This window comes from Nerophis ophidion, linkage group LG16 (genome assembly GCF_033978795.1).
Source record: "Nerophis ophidion isolate RoL-2023_Sa linkage group LG16, RoL_Noph_v1.0, whole genome shotgun sequence".
Lineage (NCBI taxonomy): Eukaryota > Metazoa > Chordata > Actinopteri > Syngnathiformes > Syngnathidae > Nerophis > Nerophis ophidion.
Genome location: NC_084626.1, coordinates 32,510,823 through 32,532,847, shown reverse-complemented (window position 1 = coordinate 32,532,847; position 22,025 = coordinate 32,510,823). Strand labels below are relative to the sequence as shown.

At 38.6% G+C, this 22,025-nt stretch overlaps 1 protein-coding gene across 3 annotated transcripts in view; it reads right to left on the bottom strand.

Annotated features, from left to right (window-relative positions):
• The window catches only part of slc25a26 (solute carrier family 25 member 26), a 122,440-nt gene extending 102,267 nt beyond the window's left edge, over positions 1–20,173 (bottom strand). The window contains exons 1-5 of one of the 3 annotated variants that reach the window (XM_061874937.1): positions 19,995–20,170; positions 15,980–16,136; positions 11,010–11,128; positions 3,572–3,676; positions 2,641–2,688 (exon numbers count right to left, since the gene is read on the bottom strand). In XM_061874937.1, the coding sequence (XP_061730921.1) occupies positions 2,641–2,688; positions 3,572–3,676; positions 11,010–11,128; positions 15,980–16,136; positions 19,995–20,027 (462 nt within the window). In that variant the 5' untranslated portion in view covers positions 20,028–20,170. Of the gene's footprint in view, positions 1–2,640; positions 2,689–3,571; positions 3,677–11,009; positions 11,129–15,979; positions 16,137–19,994 lie in introns of all 3 variants that reach the window. The other 2 variants (XM_061874936.1, XM_061874938.1) reach the window with 2 other exon arrangements.
• Positions 20,174–22,025: the final 1,852 nt, after the last annotated feature.

The following is a 22,025-nucleotide window of genomic DNA, read 5'->3' as shown; positions in this document are numbered from 1 at the left end:
GTTGTGTGTCAGACTTCTTTTCTCAATCAGATTGCCGCCAAGCAGAAGTTGAACTTTGGGAAGTAGTAAAACTTTAGTACACCTTTGAAAACTATAGAAAAGTACTGGGGTCAAATGCAACGCCGGGGGGCCAGCTCTGACCCGCCACATCATTTAATGCGTGTGTGTAAAAAATGTGCATCAAAAAATAAGAATACGAAATATAACAACACAAAATGTATTCTTTCTTGCTATTTTGCCCAAAAAATGTGCATGAAATTGAATATCTTTTGAAATGTAATATTTGATCATGCAACAAAAATGTTATTGTAGACTATTAAAAAAAAAATGTACGTAAAATTAAAAATGAATACTTAAATATATGCTTGTTACCTTGATTTATGATTTCAAAGCAAGTTATCCATAATTTAGTGCGTAGAAAATAAGGATTATACAGATTAACAATATAATAGCAACATTGAATGTGATCAATTATTTTAACAGCAGAAGTTTGTTCACAAATTACAACAATATAAAGCACTTTTTGGAACAATTCAACGAACCCTTCAAAGTGATTGCTGTCACAGAAACATGGATTGATGATAAACTGATGAACTACATTATATCCACAGAACCAACAAAAACGGAGAAGGAGTAGCTGCATACGTGATGAAAAACCTGAACTACAAAATAGTAAAAAACATGTCATTTGCTATTGATAATATCTTAGAATGCATAATCATTGAAATATGACATGAAAAAAAGCAAAAACATATTCATCAGTTGTATTTATAGATTACCTAAATCAAGTATTGAAACATTGGGAGACTGAATCAAGGCACATTTTATGGACACTTGTTTAAAACAAAAAAAACATTTGTGGTGACTTAAATATTGACATATTGAACCTTAATAGGCAAAAACCCATTAATAACTTCACCGATACAATGTATAGCATCAGTTTATATCCTAAATTCACAAAACAAAGCAGAATCACAGGACACTGTGCCACGCTTATCATTAATATTTGTATCAATGATTTTGATAACACTACAAGTTGTCTACATCTAACCAACGTTGGGGATCTTTTGCGATTTTCACAATATATGATGGAAACTATAAGAGGGACATGGACGACAAAAAGCCATTTCGAAGACTATGCACAGAGAGGACTATGATTGCTTTAAAAAATGAGCTAAAAGACCACCAGGAAGGCAAGAAACAGTTTTTATTTCAACCGTACCACTCGTCAAAAGTCTGAGGACTGAATGCACTGTTCCTGTCTTCAAAAATAAAAGTGGAGCTAAATCCTGCATGTGGTAACAAAATAAGAGTGTCCGAAAGCTCGCGCACACAACCTAGCAAGCTACTGAGTTTGCCATTAATGTATTTCTTGTGAAGTGTATTAAAACGAGTATAGAAGCTGGACAAACAGGATGCCAAAACCAACCACTTCAATTTGGTATTGGACAGAAAGTAGGACTTTCTTCTCCTCAAGAATGTAAAATCGAAAATAGATCACCTCGACTTGGTCATTTAAAAAGTAGCTTGCCTGCTGAAAAACTGTGGGCACCCCTGAGCTAGAAAAATACTAAATGTTGGATATTGAGAACACAAACCCTTTATTTATTGAATCGAAAATATTGAAATACCACAATACAGTGAATTTGCAAACAGCTAAAATTATGCACAAAGCAAATTATAACCTGCTACCCAAGAATGTACGATAATTCTTCTCAATAAAAGAGGAGAAATACAACCTTACAGGAAAATCGAATTTAAACCATTTGTATGCACATACAACACTTAAAACCTTTGGTGTATATGTATGTGGAATTAAATTCTGCAATGGATTAGGCAAAGAAATCAAACGTCTTGTATTTCTCCAAGTATAAAATGATTACTCTAACACAGCCTAAAACCTCAAAGCACAGGTCAATTGACTATCTTAGTTGCTCAGACAACAGTTTATCAAAGCTCACTCATCAATAAAGGTTTTTTGATCATTTTAATTTAAAACGGAAATACTAACCATACTGTAGTCATCATTAATATTGTTTATCGTTTCATTGCTAGTTACAAGAGGCACTCTGATGGCAGCCATAGTAGCGATGTGGCTTTCGATCAAAAGACGGTTGACAACCCTGAATGACAGTATCCATGTAGCACTTGTCTCTGGGACCATAAAATGCAAACAATTTTAAATGTAAAGTAAGAATTTAAATCCAACAATTGGCAAAATGTATTCCTGACAAGTTTAAAAAAAAAAAGATAAACCTGCAAATAGACTAGATCTGACCAATCCAAGTCTAAAACTAGATCTGACCAATCTAAGTCTATGAGCATGAACTGATTAGGCCTACTTGGAAGAGAGGCGAAACATCTTCCAAACCACACCATCCACTTGCGATCAATTGAATGCCCTGAGATCACAATGACCTGGACAATATAGGCGCACAGACAAAACTGTATAAAACCCGCTTAGTTTGTGGCAATTTTTTTACCAAACAAAAATGTCATATTTTCAATCAGTAAGTTAAAATAAACTGAATAATAAGCATTATTTTGTATACTGTATATTTAAACCAGTGTCGTTTTCAAAAAAGAGATATTAAATGAGTAAATACAGGTAAAAAGAGTGAAGAAGAGAAATAATCCCACCTCTCTGAGAACCGTACTCCTGAATCCTCTATACAGGCCTCGGACACCCTGTTATTGAAAAAGAAAAACAGAAATAAACATGTCTGAATATTGAATTTTAGCAATGTGAATAAACTATCAACAAAGTTATAAATTTGCACTGTTTCAAAGAAAAAAATAACCATAGGTCTCTAAATGTTTAAAATTGTCCTTATCTGGCAAATATACAGTACATACGTAACATAAGCAAGCCCCTCCGAACAGGATGTAGGGATTACACAATTCCTTACTCCAGATTTAGCCAAAATGTCATTACATTAGATTAATAGGCCACTTCACTGCAAAGGCCAAGCCTTTTTCAACTGTGGCTCTACGCTGTTAGCTATGTCGAAGTTTTTAGCGCTTTCATATCAAGTCTACTGACAGATAAGTTAAAATTATACGCTACTTCTTATTAGAAATAGCAACAGCAAGGATGCATGCGCATGTACAAACCAGTCTGCCCACAACAAGCCGATAGATAAAAGTACACTATAAATAACTTTGGACAACTGGATAAAAAAATGAAAACTCGCGCAAAGCTATTGGGGTAAACCTCTACCATATATTTATAAGTCATTACTGTTTTACCAAATCATTTGAAAATGGTGATAAAAACTAAACATGCTAAACATGGCCTAAGGCTTTTAAATGGGAATATACAATGATTTACTGTCGACATAAAATATAATTAAGCATCTGATGTGTCCTTGGGCAAGACACTTTATCCACCTGCTCCCAGTGCCACCCACACTGGTTTAAATGTAACTTAGATATTGGGTTTCACTATGTAAAGCGCTTTGAGTCACTAGAGAAAAGCGCTATATAAATATAATTCACTTCACTTCACATTATGGGGAGAGAAATGAATGTTGTAGATAAATCAAGGTCCTCTTGTGGACAAATGCTGTACCTCTTCTCGGAGTGTAACCACAAGCATGTGGTATGTGCTGGATGAGGGGGAGGCCTGGGTCCGCTGTTTGACCACCTCTGTGGGCACTCGGATCAAACACGCCACCTATAGGAGGGAAGAGAAAAGTTTATTGCTACCAATGATAAGTTTTAAACGTTGGGCCGTAAAGTACAAGCTGTCGAACTATGTAACCATTATAATCTGTAATAGTAATATTTCTAAAATACCACTCACAATCTCAAAAAACTGTTACATTTATATAACAATTTTTATTTTTTGCATTGCAGTGCCTGATATTAGCCTGTGGATGTTTATTGTTACATGTGGCAGGGGTTTCCAACTAAGGGAATAGTTACAGAGAGCCAGCAGGAAAACAGGTGTTTATTAGCCAATTAACATGGCAGAACAAACAGCAGACGTGGCACCTGAGCAACAGGTAAAAAGGTCGGACATAACATCGGGCATACGCTGTCTGTATCCAACATGTGGTATCCAAACATGTGCTGCCATTAAACACACACACAGTTCCACCTCATAAGCTACAATTGTGATCAAAATTATTCAACCCCCACACAATTTTGGTGTTTTAGCAAGTTGGACATTTATTCCGTATTTTGTTTATAGTCATATCAAATAAAAATATGTCAAATAGACAAATGCAACTTAAATTGTAACACTGTATTTTACAAAATACCAAAAAAGGACATTTTTCTTAATATCTCATTAACAAAATGATTCAACCCCCTAGTTACATGCATCTTTAGTACTTAGTAGAACAACCTTTGGCAGTAATTACATCCTTCAAACGTGAGACATAACCGGACACAAGCTTCTTGCAACAATCTAAAGTTATTTTAGCCCATTCCTCTTGGACAAAGGCCTCCAGTACATTCATATTCTTGGGCGTGCGTGCTGCAACTGCCTTCTTCAAGTCCCACCAAAGGTTTTCTATAGGATTTAGGTCTGGCGACTGTGAAGGCCACTCCAGAGTCTTCCAGCCCTTCTTCTGCAACCACTCTGATGTTGATTTGGAGGTATGCTTGGGATCGTTGTCCTGTTGGAAGGTCCAACGTCTCCCAAGCCTCAGCTTCGTCACTGACTTCATGACATTTGCAGCTAATATATCCTGGTAGGAAATAGAATTCATAATGCCTTGAACGCGGTGGAGATTCCCGGTACCTGAGGCAGAGAAACAGCCCCAGAGCCAGATTGACCCCCCACCATGCTTAACAGTAGGCAAAGTGTTCTTCTCTTTGTAAGCTTCATTTTTTCTCCTCCAGACATAACGTTGATTCATAGGCCCAAAGAGTTCCACTTTTGTCTCATCACTCCATAGAACAGTTTCCCAAAACCTTTGGGGTTTGTCCAGATGGTTTTTGGCATACTGGAGTCTAGTTTTCTTGTACCTGGTAGTCAGAAGTGGGGTGCGCCTGGGAGTTATGGCATGAGGCCTTCATCTCGTAGTGCGCGCCTTATTGTCTGGGACGAAACCTGCGTTCCCCCCTCTGCAATGTCCTGTTGTAGTTCCTCAGCTGTTACCCGGGGGTTTTTCACCACTGTACGCTTCAAATACCGGACAGCAGTTGCACACAGCATCCTCTTTCTACCACACCCAGGTAGTGTTTCCGCTGTGCCTTTAGCTTTAAACTTGCGAATTATGCTCCCAACTGTGTCTCTGGGAATGTGTAATGTCTTTGCTATTTTTTTATATCCATATCCTTTCTTATGAATAGAAATGACCTCCTCTCTTGACTTCTTTGACCACTCCCTGGACTTCACCATGTTGCAATTACACCATTGACCCTCTACAAGAAGCTGAGCATCACAGTCTTTTTCAATCAGTTTAATTGTTGCTCGTTATGGTTCTAATCACATCTACAGGTGATTTCAACACCTGATTGAAAAGACCTTATTCAAATTCTGTTCTTAAGAGTTATGATCTTCAAGGTGTTGAATATTTTTGTCAATGAGATATTAAGAGAAATGACACTGTTTGGTATGTTACAAAATATAATGTTGTAATTCAAGTCGCATTTGTCTAATGCATCTTTGTTTGATATGACTATAAACAAAATACGGAATAAATGTCCTACTTACTAAAACACCAAAATTGTGTGGGGGTTGAATAATTTTGATCACAACTGTATAAATGGTAAATGGGTTGTACTTGTATAGCGCTTTTCTACCCCTTTTTAAGGAGCCTAAAGCGCTTTGACAGTATTTACAGATTCGCCCATTCACACACACATTCACACACTGACGGTGGGAGCTGCCATGCAAACGGACAACCAAAAGGTAACAATGACAGATATGAATATTTAGCATAATGTCACCTATCACCCAAAATGCAGGTTAAGCTTCCTAACTGGCAACTTCATTTTCCGTTTATCCTGCTCCTGAGTGAGGACATCGGTGAGCCATCTCCCTGCTGTGACTCCCCTCTGTCCGACAGATGCCAGATTGTCAGTGTCACTCCCACCACTCTAGCTGCAATAACAAAAGAAATACGAGCCTTTTCACTTTTGCTCCATCTCGTGATTCAGCGTCAAGCCTTGAAAAATGTTTAATGAGACGGTCTCTTGAGGATATTGCTCTTAATCGCTACTACTATGTGGGGGTAAAGGCTACCCACAGCAGCTGTTTTTTGGACCTGTCAACCACTGATCCTACCATACACCAAGGACGATTTAGCTGCAGTTTTGTGATTAAGGGAAGATAGACGTTTACAGCTGTTTCACATAAAACATGCTTAAGTTTCATACTGTTTCAAAATAAAATCAAAATATATTTCTGCATTCTTGCAGTGTCAATGTGAAGTTGTTTTTACCATAACCGTCATGCTATATGAGAAAAAACGAAAACAAAGATTTTAAATAAGGACAGCTAAAAGTGACATCAATTTAACCATGGAGCAATAGCACCATCATGTGGCGAAAAAACAAACCTAATGTCTACTATCCTGATAATGCTGCAATCCTGAACAAGATATCATTGACCATGCATTTAGTGAAGTAACCACATTGCATGCCATGTTTTCCATAAACATATCCTTCCAAATATCGAAGTAATAAGACTCAATATAATAAAGTAATTACTAGAACAACAGGACAGAGTGCCTGTAAAGCACTGATTCACAATTATTTTCTGTTACGCACCCCTAGGAAGAAAAAAACATTTGGAATTGCAACTGTATGCAAAATCTACTATACAATATTTGCAAATGAGACTCTGGAATGTAAATAAACGTGATATAAAAAAATATCTCATTGATCAATTTTAGATTTAAAAAATTAGATTTTATAATAAAACAAATACATAAATAAATTGGTGCCGATTCAAATGTGAAAAGGTAACCATCACTATTAAGGGGAAAACCATCAGAAGGCATGGCAATTTAAATATATCATAAATATTGTTGGCATAGGTAACTGACTCATGCAAAAAAGGAATTTGACGTTCCCCCTTTCCTGTGATGTGTTTAATCTTGTTTCCTTCTTTCACACAATTATTATAGATATCTTGGGACAACCAGAGACTAGACATTTTAAAAGAGGAAATATTCTCATTCAGGGTAACATGTTTCACCATCTGAACAAGTCTCATGACCTTTGTAAGCTTCAAGTTAAAAAATTATACAAAAAGAGCAGAAAGAAAGTACCAAAAACGAAAAAGGAGGAAAGTAGGTCATGCAGAAAAAGACATGGTAACTATGAGGACACTGCATATCTCCCAACTTTGAAACAATAGCCAATAAATCACAGAGAGCGGTGACACTCCGAGGCGTGGAGTTCAGTGCCAACTTCAAGTAGTTGCCAGTTTGACCACCAAAGACCCTCCCCTCTTCAAATTCCCCCCCTAACTTGTCATGCCACACTACATTTTCCAGTACACCCTCCTGCAGATGTTTGGTAAGAGGAGAGGGAGGGGCGTATGGATCCGGGAGAAGGCCGCCGCCTGGCTTTGACAAATGAGCTTTCATGCCAGACGTCGAGCGAATGGGAATGAAGATAAATCTGATCTAATGTCTGGATAACAGCCTGCTAGAGCCTGACAGCCACCATCATCTTACACATTCTTTATGGGTGCCCCAAACATTAAGACACGGATGTTTGGGAAGTGGGGGTTTCTGTCATTGTCTTGAACAATGCATCTTCTCTGTTTAACTTTTCTACCTATCAAGCATTGTTTGTTTATGTGCTAAACCAACCGATGAGTAAGTTATTGGAGAAATGATTGTAATTATCACAATGATAAAATCTAATTATTTGTAGTCTATTGGGTGACTGGTCTGACATGCTTGTAGGCAGCATGGCGTGGGTTCTTAACATCGCTCTGTCACTGTGCGGATGTTCGTCGGTCGCTCTTTTTCATGACTGTGTAGTCCTCTGTCAGCGGAGATGGACGACTCCAGCTCCCAGCGACCCAAGTTGTAAAAATGGATGGATGGACATTTTTAATCGGGGAATTGTTGAAATGTAGCTCATAAAATTGACTGTAAAAAATGTGTTCCTTTTATTGATACTAATCACGTTGGGCTGACTGATGGTTCAATGGTAAACTGTTGTCTGTAAGTCAATAAATGCAAAAAGTAGTGCCTCAACTTACAAGGTTAAAAAGCTCTTAACTCAACACACTTGTATCTAAAATCAATGTCTCCCATTTAAATGAATTCAAATATATTTTATTGGTGCTTTTTAACCTTTACATTCATTGAATCCACTAAAGTGTGGGGCTCATCTCGGAGGGAGACGAGGCTGCATATCGGGACGAGGTGGAGAAGCTGTCGGAGTGGTGCATAGTAAACAACCTGGCCCTGAACACCTCCAAGACCAAGGAGCTAGTCATAGACTTCAGAAGGAATGAAACGGACATCCTGCCCCTGGTCATCAGCGGTGACTGCGTGGAGAGGGTCTCCGACTTCCGCTTCCTGGGAGTCCACCTGGCCGCGACCAATCCTGGAGCACCAACACTACGGCTACCATCAAGAAGGCACATCAGAGACTGCACTTCCTGAGAATACTCAGGAACAACCATCTCTCTCAGGAACTGCTGGTGTCCTACCAGTGCTCCATTGAGAGCATCCTGACCTATTGCATCTACGTGTGGTTCAGCAGCTGCACGGCTGCAGATAGAACGGCGCTCCAGAGGGTCGTTAATAGATAGATAGATAGATAGTACTTTATTGATTCCTTCAGGAGAGTTCCTTCAGGAAAATTAAAACTTTAAACTTTAAAAATTTAAGACCGCCCAGAAGATCATTGGATGCCACCTCCCCTCCTTGGCTGACCTGTACAGCTCCCGTTGTCTCAGGAAAGCACAGAGCATCATGAAAGAACCATTCCACCCCGGGCACTGCCACCTAGAACTGCTACCCTCGAGCAGACGCTATAGGGTGCTAAAAGCGGGCACAAATGGACTAAAAAACGTTTTTTACCCAAGAGCCATAGTAGCATTAAACAGGCACTGAGTGAGCACAATGTGTCCATCATGTCCACATGTGTTATGTTTTTGTATTTATTTATTTTTTTGGACCATACTGTGCAATAGTGTTATGTGTGTATATGTATATATATATGCATATGTATGGATATATGCATGATTTGAATGCCAAAGTTGACCAACTCATCAGACTATGTCCTTATCCTTCTAATGTCAAGGTGAGAGGCATTATTGATGATCTAGAACAGGGGTAGGGAACCTATGGCTCTAGAGCCAGATGTGGCTCTTTTGATGACTGCATCTGGCTCTCAGATAAATCTTAGCTGATATTGCTTAACACGATAAGTAATGAATAATTCCGCTGGTAATCAGTGTCAAAAATAAGGTTCAAAATAAAAAACATTCTCATGCATTTTAATCCATCCATCCGGTTCCTACCGCACCTGTTCAAGAAGTCGCATTAATGGTAAAAAGTGTTTTATTTATTGTTGGTTAGCCTCAGAATAACAATGTTATTAAAAAGAATAAGAGACTTATTATACTCTAAAAATGTTGGTCTTTCTTAAAAATGCATGCATATAGTTGTATTCAGTGTTAAAAAAAATAATTATAAGGCTCTCACGGAAATACTTTAAAAAAATATTTGGCTTGTATGGCTCTCTCAGCCAAAAAGGTTCCCGACCCCTGATCTAAAATAAACATTCACGAGCTCCGAGGCGGGAAAGCAGCTCACCAGTCGATGTCAGCATAGCAGCACAAGCGATTAATTCCCTCTGATCACGGTGCTACTATAAATAGTTTGTCTGCGTTAGTGCTTACAATAACAATATCACTAAAACTTGCTTAATATTCAAGCCACAAAATGTAAATAAGTATTGTTGTTGCTTTTTAGGTGGTTATTTATGGGGCTCTTTGGGTGGAATAGAGGACCTCCCATTTGCTCCATTGTAAGCAGACTTAGTTAGAATGCTTTATAAAAAAACAAAAAATAAAAATAAAAACATCTGTATTCTTGTCTCTCATAATGATTGTGAACAGTAGGCAAAATTATTAAAAAAAAGTGCAGTTCCCTTTAATAGTGAAGAACAAAATACCTATCAGTCTTCTCATTCATGAAAGACTCGGAACAATGGCTAACTATAGTGCAACAACTTAACAAAAAAACAAAAACAATATATCTAACAAACGTAATAATGTTCATTCCCATCTAAGTAATATATGGCTATGATTGCATAAAAGAGCCACCATTTAGGCCGCCGTAAGGTACTCATTTCATGGCTAAGCCCAAAGATTACTCTCTTTGAAGAGAACACATCCAGAAGCCAGACTCCAGAGGGATAAAGAATCTGCTCAGCTCCACACTCAGGATTTGATTGTTTCATGTGCTCAAATCCAGAGCGGTGGGAAATAGGTTCAAGCTAGTCGCAACCTTGGCCTCACCTTTCACACTTATCAGGGTTTAGCCAAGAACAATAAGTGTACATTTCTGCTGTACTGATGGCTCTGTTAAAAAAAATGATAGTGCTGCACTAATGTGAGAGTAGCGTGAACTCTACAGTGACGCACCCCAGGGACGGACCGTATACCCTCCCACAGGGAATACTCATATTTCATAAACGTGCACAAATTACATCAATCCAAAAGCCATGAATACTGAAAACCCCGTACTGTGGTATAGCAGGGGGCAGCCTCTTTTACGTACCCCCTATGCCTTTCCTTCCACACTTCATGCCAATATGAATACCAGTTGCCCACTGTGAGTGACTGGGAGAGGATAGGTTACTGCGCTGAGGTTTCAGTCACTGGTAGAGTCTTAAGCCTGTGCTGTGGAAGTAAATGGAGTCAGTGGATCTTTTTTTTAAAAAACCCAGCTGGCAGGGTAAATGCAAGGATTGTCTGGAGGAAACCCACTAAACTCACCCAGCTGGACACTCTGACCGTACGCCGGAATCACATACACAAAAATGAATAAAAAAAGACAAGTAAGCAACGCACTTACCATTTCACCCAAGGAGGCAGCAAGCATGTGCGTAACAGGTGCTACCGATGGCTCAGCAAGCACTCCACAAGAGCCAAGAAGGGACTTTGCACAGTCGTAGGTGGCAAAAAAGGCAGCCGCTGAAAACATGCAGAACCATAGTGATCTTTAAAATGGTTGTTTGACCACAATACTTCAATGAGATGCCTCCCTATCTGCAATTAGATGGGATTGTGTGTGCGCGTACAACAACAATAAAATTCATGCTCGGATAAGTTAAGTATATAACTTTAAAAAAATATTGAAATTGCTGATGGATTTATGGAGTTCACTCCAATAAAAAAGGCATCCATCTATCCATCCATTTTCTACCGCTTAGTCCCTTTCGGGGTCGCGGGGGGCGCTGGCGCCTATCTCAGCTACAATCGGGCGGAAGGCATAAAATATGCAATTCTTTGCATCTAATGTTGACAATATGTTTTTTTTGTTATCCTACAATGTAAAATCTGTGTCCAAACAAGATTATACATATATCATTCATATAACTATAAGTCTATCAGACCCGTTACCACTTTGCAAAGGTGTTCCGCAAGGTTCTATATACGGTCCAACACTCATCAAAACATCAACAATCTGACTCACAGTATTGAAAACTCTCTTTACACATTTTTATGTCGATGACACAAGCTCTTCCTCCCTCCTTTGTCTGAGCCACAGACAAGTTTTGCTAACATTCAGAATGTACTTTGTTGTTTACAGTAACCACTGAACATAAGACTAAATGTATTATTTTTGACAGAATCCTACTGCGAATGTATCATTCGAGAAATATTTAGTCCCTTAATTGCTATGCTGTATTGCACTTTTTTTGGGAATTTTGCCCAACTTTCACAATCATTATGAGAGAAAAGTTTTTTTAATGTTTTTTTCTGCATTTCAACATGTAAATAAATGTAAGTAAAAGTATATTTGCAATGCAGTCAATGGAAGGTCCTTTATTCTGACCATAAAGCACTCCAAATAACCATCCAAAAAAAAACAATACTCCATTTACATTTTGTGACCTGAATTCTAAGTATTAGTGATATTGCTATCACAAGCGCTAATGCAGACAAACAATTTTTATCCGGGCATTGTCACAGAGTGCTAACTAGCATGATGTTGCTATATTGGAGTCATGAGCTGGTGAGCTGCCTCTTTGCCCCGGAGGTGTAAAAAGTTTAATCTATAGCATAAAAATTGCCTCTCAGGACATAAGCCGACAAGTTGGTCAACTATGGCATCAAATTCAGACAGAAAAACACGCTTGGTTCCACCCCCTTTGTTCTTCACAAGGATTATAAATCATTTTTCATCTAAACGGGACTATATGAACATTCTAACAGTCAACATCTCAGTGACAGCAGACATTGTGCAGTATGTGATGTTTTTTAATATTTGTTGGCTTTCATTTAGGGCTGGGCGATATGGCCTTTTTTTAATATTGCGATAATTTAAGGCCATGTTGCTATACACAATATATATCTCGATATTTTGTCTTAGCCTTGAATTAACACTTGATGCATATAATCACAGCAGTATGATGATTTTATGTGTCTACATTTCTTCTTCATACTGCTACATCATTTTAAACTTTCATGCGGAGAAGGAAATCACAACAAAAAAAATCACTATTTATTTCATACAGTGTTTATCTGGAAATGTTTGCCTCGGCATTTTGATGGGGTGGGCGTGTTGCACCTAACGGAGATTTTGACATGCGGAGTAAACACTCTTCATTCACTAGCAGGTGACTTTTCAAATGATGCTACATATTAGCAGTAATGCTAATTTTTGTTGCAACGCTTTTGCCCCACACTTGACAAATTACGGTTGTCTGTTCGACATATTCCCACTTGAAGCCAAACCACCGCCAGACGATGGACCCCCTGCTGTTTTTTGGGGGAATTAATTCTTCCTTCATTTCTTACCAAGTCGCACCTTCTCTCTCTCGTATTACCACTCGCACGGCTGCGCTAGCATGGCAAATGAGTTGTACTTGTATAGCGCTTTTCTACCCCTTTTTAAGGAGCCCAAAGCAATTTGACAATGTTTCCACATTCGCCCATTCACACACACATTCACACACTAACGGTGGGAGCTGCCATGCAAGGCGCTCACCTGGGCCCATCAGGAGCAAGGGTGAAGTGTCTTGCCCAAGGACAAAACGAACGTGACTAGGATGGTACAAACCCCGTTTCCATATGAGTTGGGAAATTGTGTTAGATGTAAATATAAACGGAATACAATGATATGCAAATTTCAACCGATATTTAGTTGAATGCACTACAAAGATATTTGATGTTCAAATTCATAAACATTGTTTTTTTTTTTGCAAATAATAAATAACTTAGAATTTCATGGCTGCAACAGGTGCCAAAGTAGTTGGGAAAGGGCATGTTCACCATTGTGTTACATCACCTTTTCTTTTAACAACACTCAATAAACGTTTGGGAACTGAGGAAACTAATTGTTGAAGCTTTGAAAGTGGAATTCTTTCCCATTCTTGTTTTATGTAGAGTTTCAGTCGTTCAACAGTCCGGGGTCTCCACTGTCGTATTTTACGCTTTATAACACGCCACACATTTTCGATGGGAGACAGGTCTGGACTGCAGGCGGGCCAGGAAAGTACCCGCACTCTTTTACTACGAAACCACACTGTTGTAACACGTGGCTTGGCATTGTCTTACTGAAATAAGCAGGGGCGTCCATGATAACGTTGCTTGGATGACAACATATGTTGCTCCAAAACCTGTATGTACCTTTCAGCATTAATGGTGCCCTCACAGATGTGTAAGTTACCCATGCCTTGGGCACTAATACACTCCCATACCATCACAGATGCTGGCTTTTGAACTTTGCGCCTATAACAATCCGGATGGTTATTTTCCTTTTTGTTCCGGAGGAAACCACGTCCACAGTTTCCAAATATAATTTGAAATTTGGACTCGTCAGACCACAGAACACTTTTCCACTTTGCATCAGTCCATCTTAGATGAGCTCGGGCCCAGCCAAGCCAGCGGCGTTCCTTGGTGTTTGCAAAGCAGAGTTTGAACTTGCTCTAACAGATGTAGCAACCAACTGTAGTTACTGACAGTGGTTTTATGAAGTGTTCCTAAGACCATGTGGTGATTTCTTTTACACACTGATGTCTGTTTTTGATGCAGTACCACCTGAGGGATAAAAAGTCCGTAATATCATCGCTTACATGCAGTGATTTCTCCAGATTCTCTGAACCTTTTGATGATTTTACGGACCGTAGATGGTAAAATCCCTAAATTCCTTGCAATAGCTCATTGAGAAATGTTGTTCTAAAACTGTTCGACAATTTGCTTACAAAGTGGTGACTCTCGCCCCATCCTTGTTTGTGAATTACTTAGCATTTCATGAAAGCTGCTTTTATACCCAATCATGGCACCCACCTGTTCCCAATAAGCCTGCGCACCTGTGGGATGTTCCAAATAAGTGTTTGATGAGAATTTCTCAACGTTATCAGTATTTATTGCCACCTTTCCCAACTTCTTTGTCACGCGTAGCTGGCATCAAATTCTAAAGTTAATGATTATTTGCAAAAAAATAAAGTTTAACCGTTTGAATATTAAATATGTTGTCTTTGTAGCATATTTAACTGAATATGGGTTGAAAATGATTTGCAAATCATTGTATTCCGTTTATATTTACATCTAACACAATTTCCCAACTCATATGGAAACGGGGTTTGTAGAAGGTGGGGATTGAACCAGTAAGCCTCAGATTGCTGGCACAGCCACTCTACCAACCTCGCCACGCCGGTAACATTAGCATCATAGCTAAAGTTACCCATGCTGCTACCTCTCTCTGCTTCGCGAGGGCATATACGTAAGTCATGACAGTATGTGATGTATGTAAGAAGGTGCGCTTGTCTGTCTGTGAGAAGGAGAGGCAAAAAAGAGCGAGGAGAGCCTGTAGTGTAATACCAGCAGCTAAAAGCAACTGCGTGAGAACATAAACTCGAATATCACGTTATAGTCATTTTGTATATGACACAGAGACAAACCTGCGGTATATCGAGGATATCATTATATCGCCCAGCTCTACTTTCATTAAGTTTGCAGTGAGTAATAATCAGTGATGTTGTTGAAGAAAAAAGCCAACGTAGTGACGCATTTGTAAAATTAATGCTCCGCCATAGGCTTCGAATGAGCAAATTACGAAAATATAAGATGTTATTATAAAAGCGCAGGTTACTACATTACATACAGTATATACATAAAATCCTGATGGAGGTGTTTTGATGTTGTTTTAATTTCTTTACAGGCAGAATAGAGCAACTCCCATAGGCTCCATTGTAAGCAGACAATTGCTCGCGTTTATTTACTAGTTAGAGTGCATTAAAAACATGTGTGATTGTCTGACATAAGGATTGTGAATGATAGACCAAAAAAAAATTAAAAGTGCAGTTACGCTTTAGAACTCACCTCTTTAATCTAAAAATCTTTATTCAAAAAGTTAGTGAAGGAAAATATGCTCGACTGATGCACCTGTTTTTGACCTGTATTAAATATTTAAAAAGACTGTGTAATGTAATCAAATTACACTGTGCAGCTTGTTTTTCTCAGTTTTAACTTTTTTGTCTGCTGCCTTTTGATCATTGTAAATTGGAAGTAGCATTTCTATAGCAGTGTCCATTGAGAATACACTTTATACTTGAATGGTTGTTACAATGTATGAGGTGTACTCACTTCTGTGAGATATTGTACGGTGAAATACCAAGTACTATTATTAACTACAAATTAATTTGAATGTGATCCAAAAAAAATGTGTTTTATGCAGAGAAAATCTGACAGATGACTATGAATCCAATATTACAGAATATTATTGTTACCACCATTTGCAAGCTGTACAATAGTTACTTGATGAACAGGAAAACAATTAAATGCATGGTTCAGCTGGGATCACAATCACTCTCTTACCATTGGGAAAGGAGCCGAGAGCAGCAGATGGGACCCCTGCGTAGATTCCCCTGAAGCCCCCAGCCTTGTAGAAACCTTGCTGGCTCTGCAGTCTGGTCTTAATAGTATCCAGAGGAAAGAGGGTAAGATCCACACACATCCCTGCACAACCTCCAGCCTAGAGAGGCAAGGTAAATAATATTGTAATCAATACATTTACAGTCAGGTATTGTTTTACTCTACAGTAGTATGACAAACATTTCGCTATTTTTTGTAGAGTCGCAGCAAAATTATTATTTTAGTAATCGAGCAATCCAGTAGTTCTCAAATGGGGGTACGCGTACCCCTGGGGGTACTTGAAGGTATGCCAAGGGGTAAGTGAGGTTTTTTAAAAATATTCTAAAAATAGCAGCAATTCAAAAATCCTTTATAAATGATATTTATTGAATAATACTTCAACCAAATACGAATGTAAGTTCATAAACTGTGAAAAGAAATGCAACAGTGCAATATCCAGTGTAGACAGCTAGATTTTTTGTGGACATGTTCCATGAATATTGATGTTAAAGATTTATTTTTTTGTGAAGAAATTTTTAGAATGCAGTTAATGAATCCAGATGGATCACTATCCCCAAAGAGGGCACTTCAAGTTGATGATTACTTCTGTGTGTAGAAATCTTTATTTATAATTGAATTACTTGTTTATTTTTCAACAAGTTTTTAGTGACCGTATTTCCTTGAATTGCCGCCGGGGTGCTAACTAAATTAAAACCACTTACCAAAGGCATTCATTAAAAATTTGAGTGTGATGTAAGCTTGGACCTTAAATCCTACTGAATAGCTCCTAATCTTCTTCCCTTTATGCGATTTCAAATTACAGGTATTGAAATCAGCCTCCTCCATTTTGAAAATGATGACAGGGGAAGTGTCACTCGTGACGTCACGAGTTTGACCAGGCGGTAATACTAAGCATGCGCTAATTATTTTGCGAAGCGAGTTTGACCCGGCAGTAATTCAAGGCAGGAGCATACTATATGCACTGTGGCAATTCAAGAAAATACGGTATTTTTATATCTTTTTTTCCCCAAATAGTTCAAGAAAATTAGCAATATTTTGCACTGTTATACAATTTAATAAATCAGAAACTGATGACATAGTGCTGTATTTTACTTCATCATCTCTTTTTCAACCAAAAATGCTTTGCTGTGATTAGGGGGTACTTGAATTTAAAAATTGTCACAGGGGGTACATCACTGAAAAAAGGTTGAGAACCACTGGAGTAATCTATTGATTAGTTTGTCTGATTAAGCGAATCGTCGGATAAGCCTCGATGCGTATTTTAGGAAAAAATTTTCAAATAAACAACAATTCTTCTGCTTGCTATTGCCCTTTTTTTTTCCTAATAAATGCACATCATAAACATTGAAATTTAATTTCTCGTGCATGAACTTAAAAAAAAAAAAAAAAGTTAAATTTCATTCTAACCAAATTGATCGAATTAATCATTGTTTCTGATCTAATTTTTAGTACTTTCCGTACAAATTAAGTGAGTAGATTATTTTCTTACAATACTAGGAGCTGCATTTCCTGCACTGCTAGCCCTCTTTAGAGTCACAGGTGAGCTGAAGTCTATCAGAGCTGACTTCGGGCAAAAGGCGGGGTACCTGGAGGTGGGAATATTTGGGTACCTCACGGTTTGATTACGATTCCAGAGCTACGATTGAATTAAAAATCGGTTAATGATGCATCTTTAATTTATGTATATTAATGCAGTTTTACATGTATTTTCACTTAATAAGCGTTTATCACTTGCAACTTTTAAAAACAGAGCATTTTTTTATAAGAAACAGTAAATTAATTCCCATTATATTTTTTTAAATAATAGATATGTGTGTACAATTGGAACATAAGTGCCCTATAATAAAAGGAGCTGGTGTGATCTCTAGGTGAGGTCGCTCGCTGCAGTCAGCCAAATACTTTATTTACAGTTACTATATCGATTATTGACATTTACTAGTCAATTTTAAAATTGTGCAAGTCCCATTTGTGATGCATCTAATTGAATATTAATTATTTCCCCCACCTCAACAGGTCACCAACATGGGGTACATAAATAAGACTACAAGCTTTTGATACCCTGCTTATTTTGGAACATTTAAAAAATTAAATGCATATTTGAGCAAAGAGAACACCAACAGTTTCCTCTCGTCATAACTTCTTACTGATGGAAATGTCCAAACTTTTTCCACTGAGGGCCGAATACTGAAAAGTTAAAAAAAATTGCGCAGGGCCACTTTGATGCATTTTGTACATCAAAGATGCTAACACCAGTCAATGTACATTAGATTGTGCTGGGCTATATTGAAGAAAAAAAAATGTCATCTTTGCTAATAGGTGACAAAGCAAATAGTGGTTCTGTTGTTCTAATCTAATATACCTCATTAATAATTTATGACATTTTCAGAACATGTTGAGAGCCAAAACAGCTGTTATATATGTATATATACACACAAAAACACATACATACATATTTATATATACATATTCTAGTGAAAGTTGTCTTACATATATGGGTAATTAACATATTTAGTTTAGAGGTACTAAAGTGACAAGTTTAATCTCTGTCCCTCAGGAGCCCATTACCGGTTTCAAAAAGGTTGTGCAGGTGCATAAAATAACCTATTTTGAATCAAATTAATATTCTGCCTCGCCCTGTTTAAGGGAAAATCAAGGATACAGTGAGTATTCCTTCCACTCTAAGTAAGGCCAGAAGATTATGTTTTCATTGTAGTGGGGATTTCAATGTACTTGTTTTTGGTGCAACACGTTGGTTTAGGGGATAGTGCATGTGCCTCACAATACGAAAGTAGTCCTTCGTTTAATCCCGGGCTCGGGATCTTTCTGTATGAAGTTTGCATGTTCCCCCCGTGAGTGCGTGAGTACTCCGGCTTCCTCCAACCTCCAAAAACATTGCACCTAGGCCCGAGCTTATCTAAGATGGACTGGGCCAAAGTGGTAAAGTGTTCTATGGTCTGACGAGTCCACATTTCAAAATATATTTGGAAACAGTGGACGTGGTGTCCTCTGGGACAAAGAGGAACATAACCATCCGGATTGTTATAGGCGCAAAGTTCAAAAGTCAGCATCTGTGATGGTATGGGGGTGTATTAGTGCCCAAGGCATGGGTAACTTACACATCTGTGAAGGCACCATTAATGCTGAAAGGTACATACAGGTTTTGGAACAACATATGTTGTCATTCAAGCAACGTTATCATGGACGCTCCTGCTTATTTCAGCAAGACAATGCCAAGCCACGTGTTACAACAGCGTGGCTTCGTAGTAAAAGAGTGCAGGTACTTTCCTGGCCCGCCTGCAGTCCAGACATGTTTCCCATCAAAAATGTGTGGCGCATTATGGAGCGTAAAATACGACAGCAGAGACCCCGGACTGTTGAACGACTAAAGCTCTACATAAAACAAGAAAGGGAAAGAATTCCACTTTCAAAACTTCAACAATTAGTTTTCTCAGTTCCCAAATGTTTATTGAGTGTTGTTAAAAGAAAATGTGATGTAACACAGTGGTGTACATGTCCTTTCCCAACTACTTTGGCACGTTTGCAGCCATGAAATTCTAAGTTAAATATTATTTGCAAAAAAAAAATAGTTTATGAGTTTGAACATCAAATATCTTGTCTTTGTAGTGCATTCAATTGAATATAGGTTGAAAAGGATTTGCAAATCATTGTATTCCGTTTATATTTACATCTAACACAATTTCCCAACTCATATGGAAACGGGATTTGTACATAACGCCACGTGTTTTTTCATAGTTTTGATGCCTTCAGTGACACTCTACAATGTAAATAGTCTTGAAAATTAAAAAAACGCATTGAATGAGTCAAAATGTTTGTCTCAGTGACCAACAAACCCAGAGAGCCTGAAAGTAAAACAACGTGTCGTTGCGAGAATGATGTTCCAACGTATATGAAATACGGTGGAATTAAAAAACAAAACAAGGCAACGTATATTTCCTACCACAAGGGACGCGACGAACTGTTGTCTTTCCATGTTCCGTTACCGGCTCTTTCCCTCTTGTGAGACTCGCAAAAGTGCTTTTGACCGGCATATGTTGATGTTTGACAACACGCCTGCCAAGGGCGCTTCCATGCTAACGGAACAACTTCCGCGTTGCGTCATGACGTAGACAGTCATATGACGTATGACGCATTTTTCGAGCGGTTCATCCCGCTGTACCTTGAAAGAGTGAACATATCGTTGAACGTAATAAATTAAGGTTGAAATAAACAAATTAAATAAATAAATAAATAATAATAAAAATAAAACACCTTGAAAAAAAACTATATATATATATATATATATATATATATATATATATCTTGATTGGATTATCCAGAGAATAGTGCTCGATACCGTGGTAGAGCGCAATATGTAGGTGTGGGAAAAATCACAAGACTACTTCATCTCTACAGATCTGTTTCATGAGGGGTTCCCTCAATCATCAGGAGATTTTAATGGAAGCATTCACATACAATGGTTTATATAGAGCACAGAGTGGGTGGGTACAAGCAGGCGTAGGGTGTGGTGATTGGCTCATGTGTTACCTAGGAGGTGTTTCCGTCTATGGCGGCATGTTGAAATTATTTCACTGCGCTTGTTGAGAGATGATAGATCTGGATGATATATAATAAACAGTTTCTCTTTTAAGCATAGGTTGCATCTGTTATTACCACTGTTGTAAGGTGTGCTGGATGCAAGAATTTGCCATGTTATTGAATATTCAACATTATTGTCTTTGAGGTTCCAAATGTGTTTGCTGAGTTCTGTAGAATTCTGCAAAGTCTGGTTTCTAAAGGAGGCGTTGTGATTATTCCATCTTGTTTTGAACGCTCCTTCGGTTAATCCTACGTACGTGTCGGATGTGTTAATGTCCTTGCGTATTACCTTTGCTTGGTAAACGACTGATGTCTGTAAGCACCTTCCGTTGAGAGGGCAATCAGGTTTCTTGCGACAGTTACATTCATTATTGGTTTCAGAGTCGTTTAGTCTGGGGGTAGGCAGTCCTTTTGCAATTGCTTTGTTGTGGTTTGAAATGATTTGTTGCATGTTATTCATACAGCTGTAGCTCAATTTAATGTTGTTCTTGTTGAATATTTTTCTTAGGGTGTTGCCTTTGGGGAAGTGTTTGTCGATCAGAGTGAGGAACTTGCGGTCGATGTTGGTTGAGACGTCTTTGCTGAATGGCGGATTGTACCAGATGATGTTGTTTCGTTTTCTGCTCTTTTTTGGTTGGTTTCCTGGGGTGGGTTCATAGGTAAGGGTGAAGTTGTATCCGCTTTCATCAAGTGCTTTCTGGTACGGGGGGGTTGCTTGGTCGAATTCAGCTTTGCTGGATGACAGCATCGATAGTCTTTTATTAATTCCGGTAGGTATTCTTTTCGTGGTGGTGGGTGGGTGGTTGCTGTCGTGGTGCACGTATTGGAGTGTTGTGTTGGGTTTCGTGAATGGTTGGTAGCTGTTATTTCTCAGGTTGAAAGTGACGTCGAGGAAGTTGACGGTTTGCTTGTTGGCTTCAATCGTGATCCGTAGGCCGTTTTCTTTGAAGATTTGGCATATGCGCTTCTTGGTGTTCTCGCTGCTCCTTGGCGAGGCGCGGCACACTGCCAGTCCGTCATCACGGTAAATACCAAGGTTCAGGTTGAGGCTAGCAAGCTGGTAGAGGAGGAAACTCCCAACGAGTTCGCACGTTTCTGCGCCGTCAAAACTCCCCATAGTAACGTCAAATGTTGAATTGTTCTTTTTTTGCCATGGTGTACTGTTGTGGATGAGTATGGAGTTCTTTGCGTGGATGATGATGTTTCTTTCGTTGCCTGTGATTGAGTCGTAGTCCGAGGCGAAGTTTAGTGCTTGGGTCAGTAGGTCTTGCGTGATGAAAGGGTACAATTCTTCGATGTCGAAGGAGATAAAGTTGTGTTGTTGTTTGTCTTGGATGTTGTTGAACCATTTGATTACTGCTGCTGTATTTCTCCATTGGTTGAGTGGTGTTTT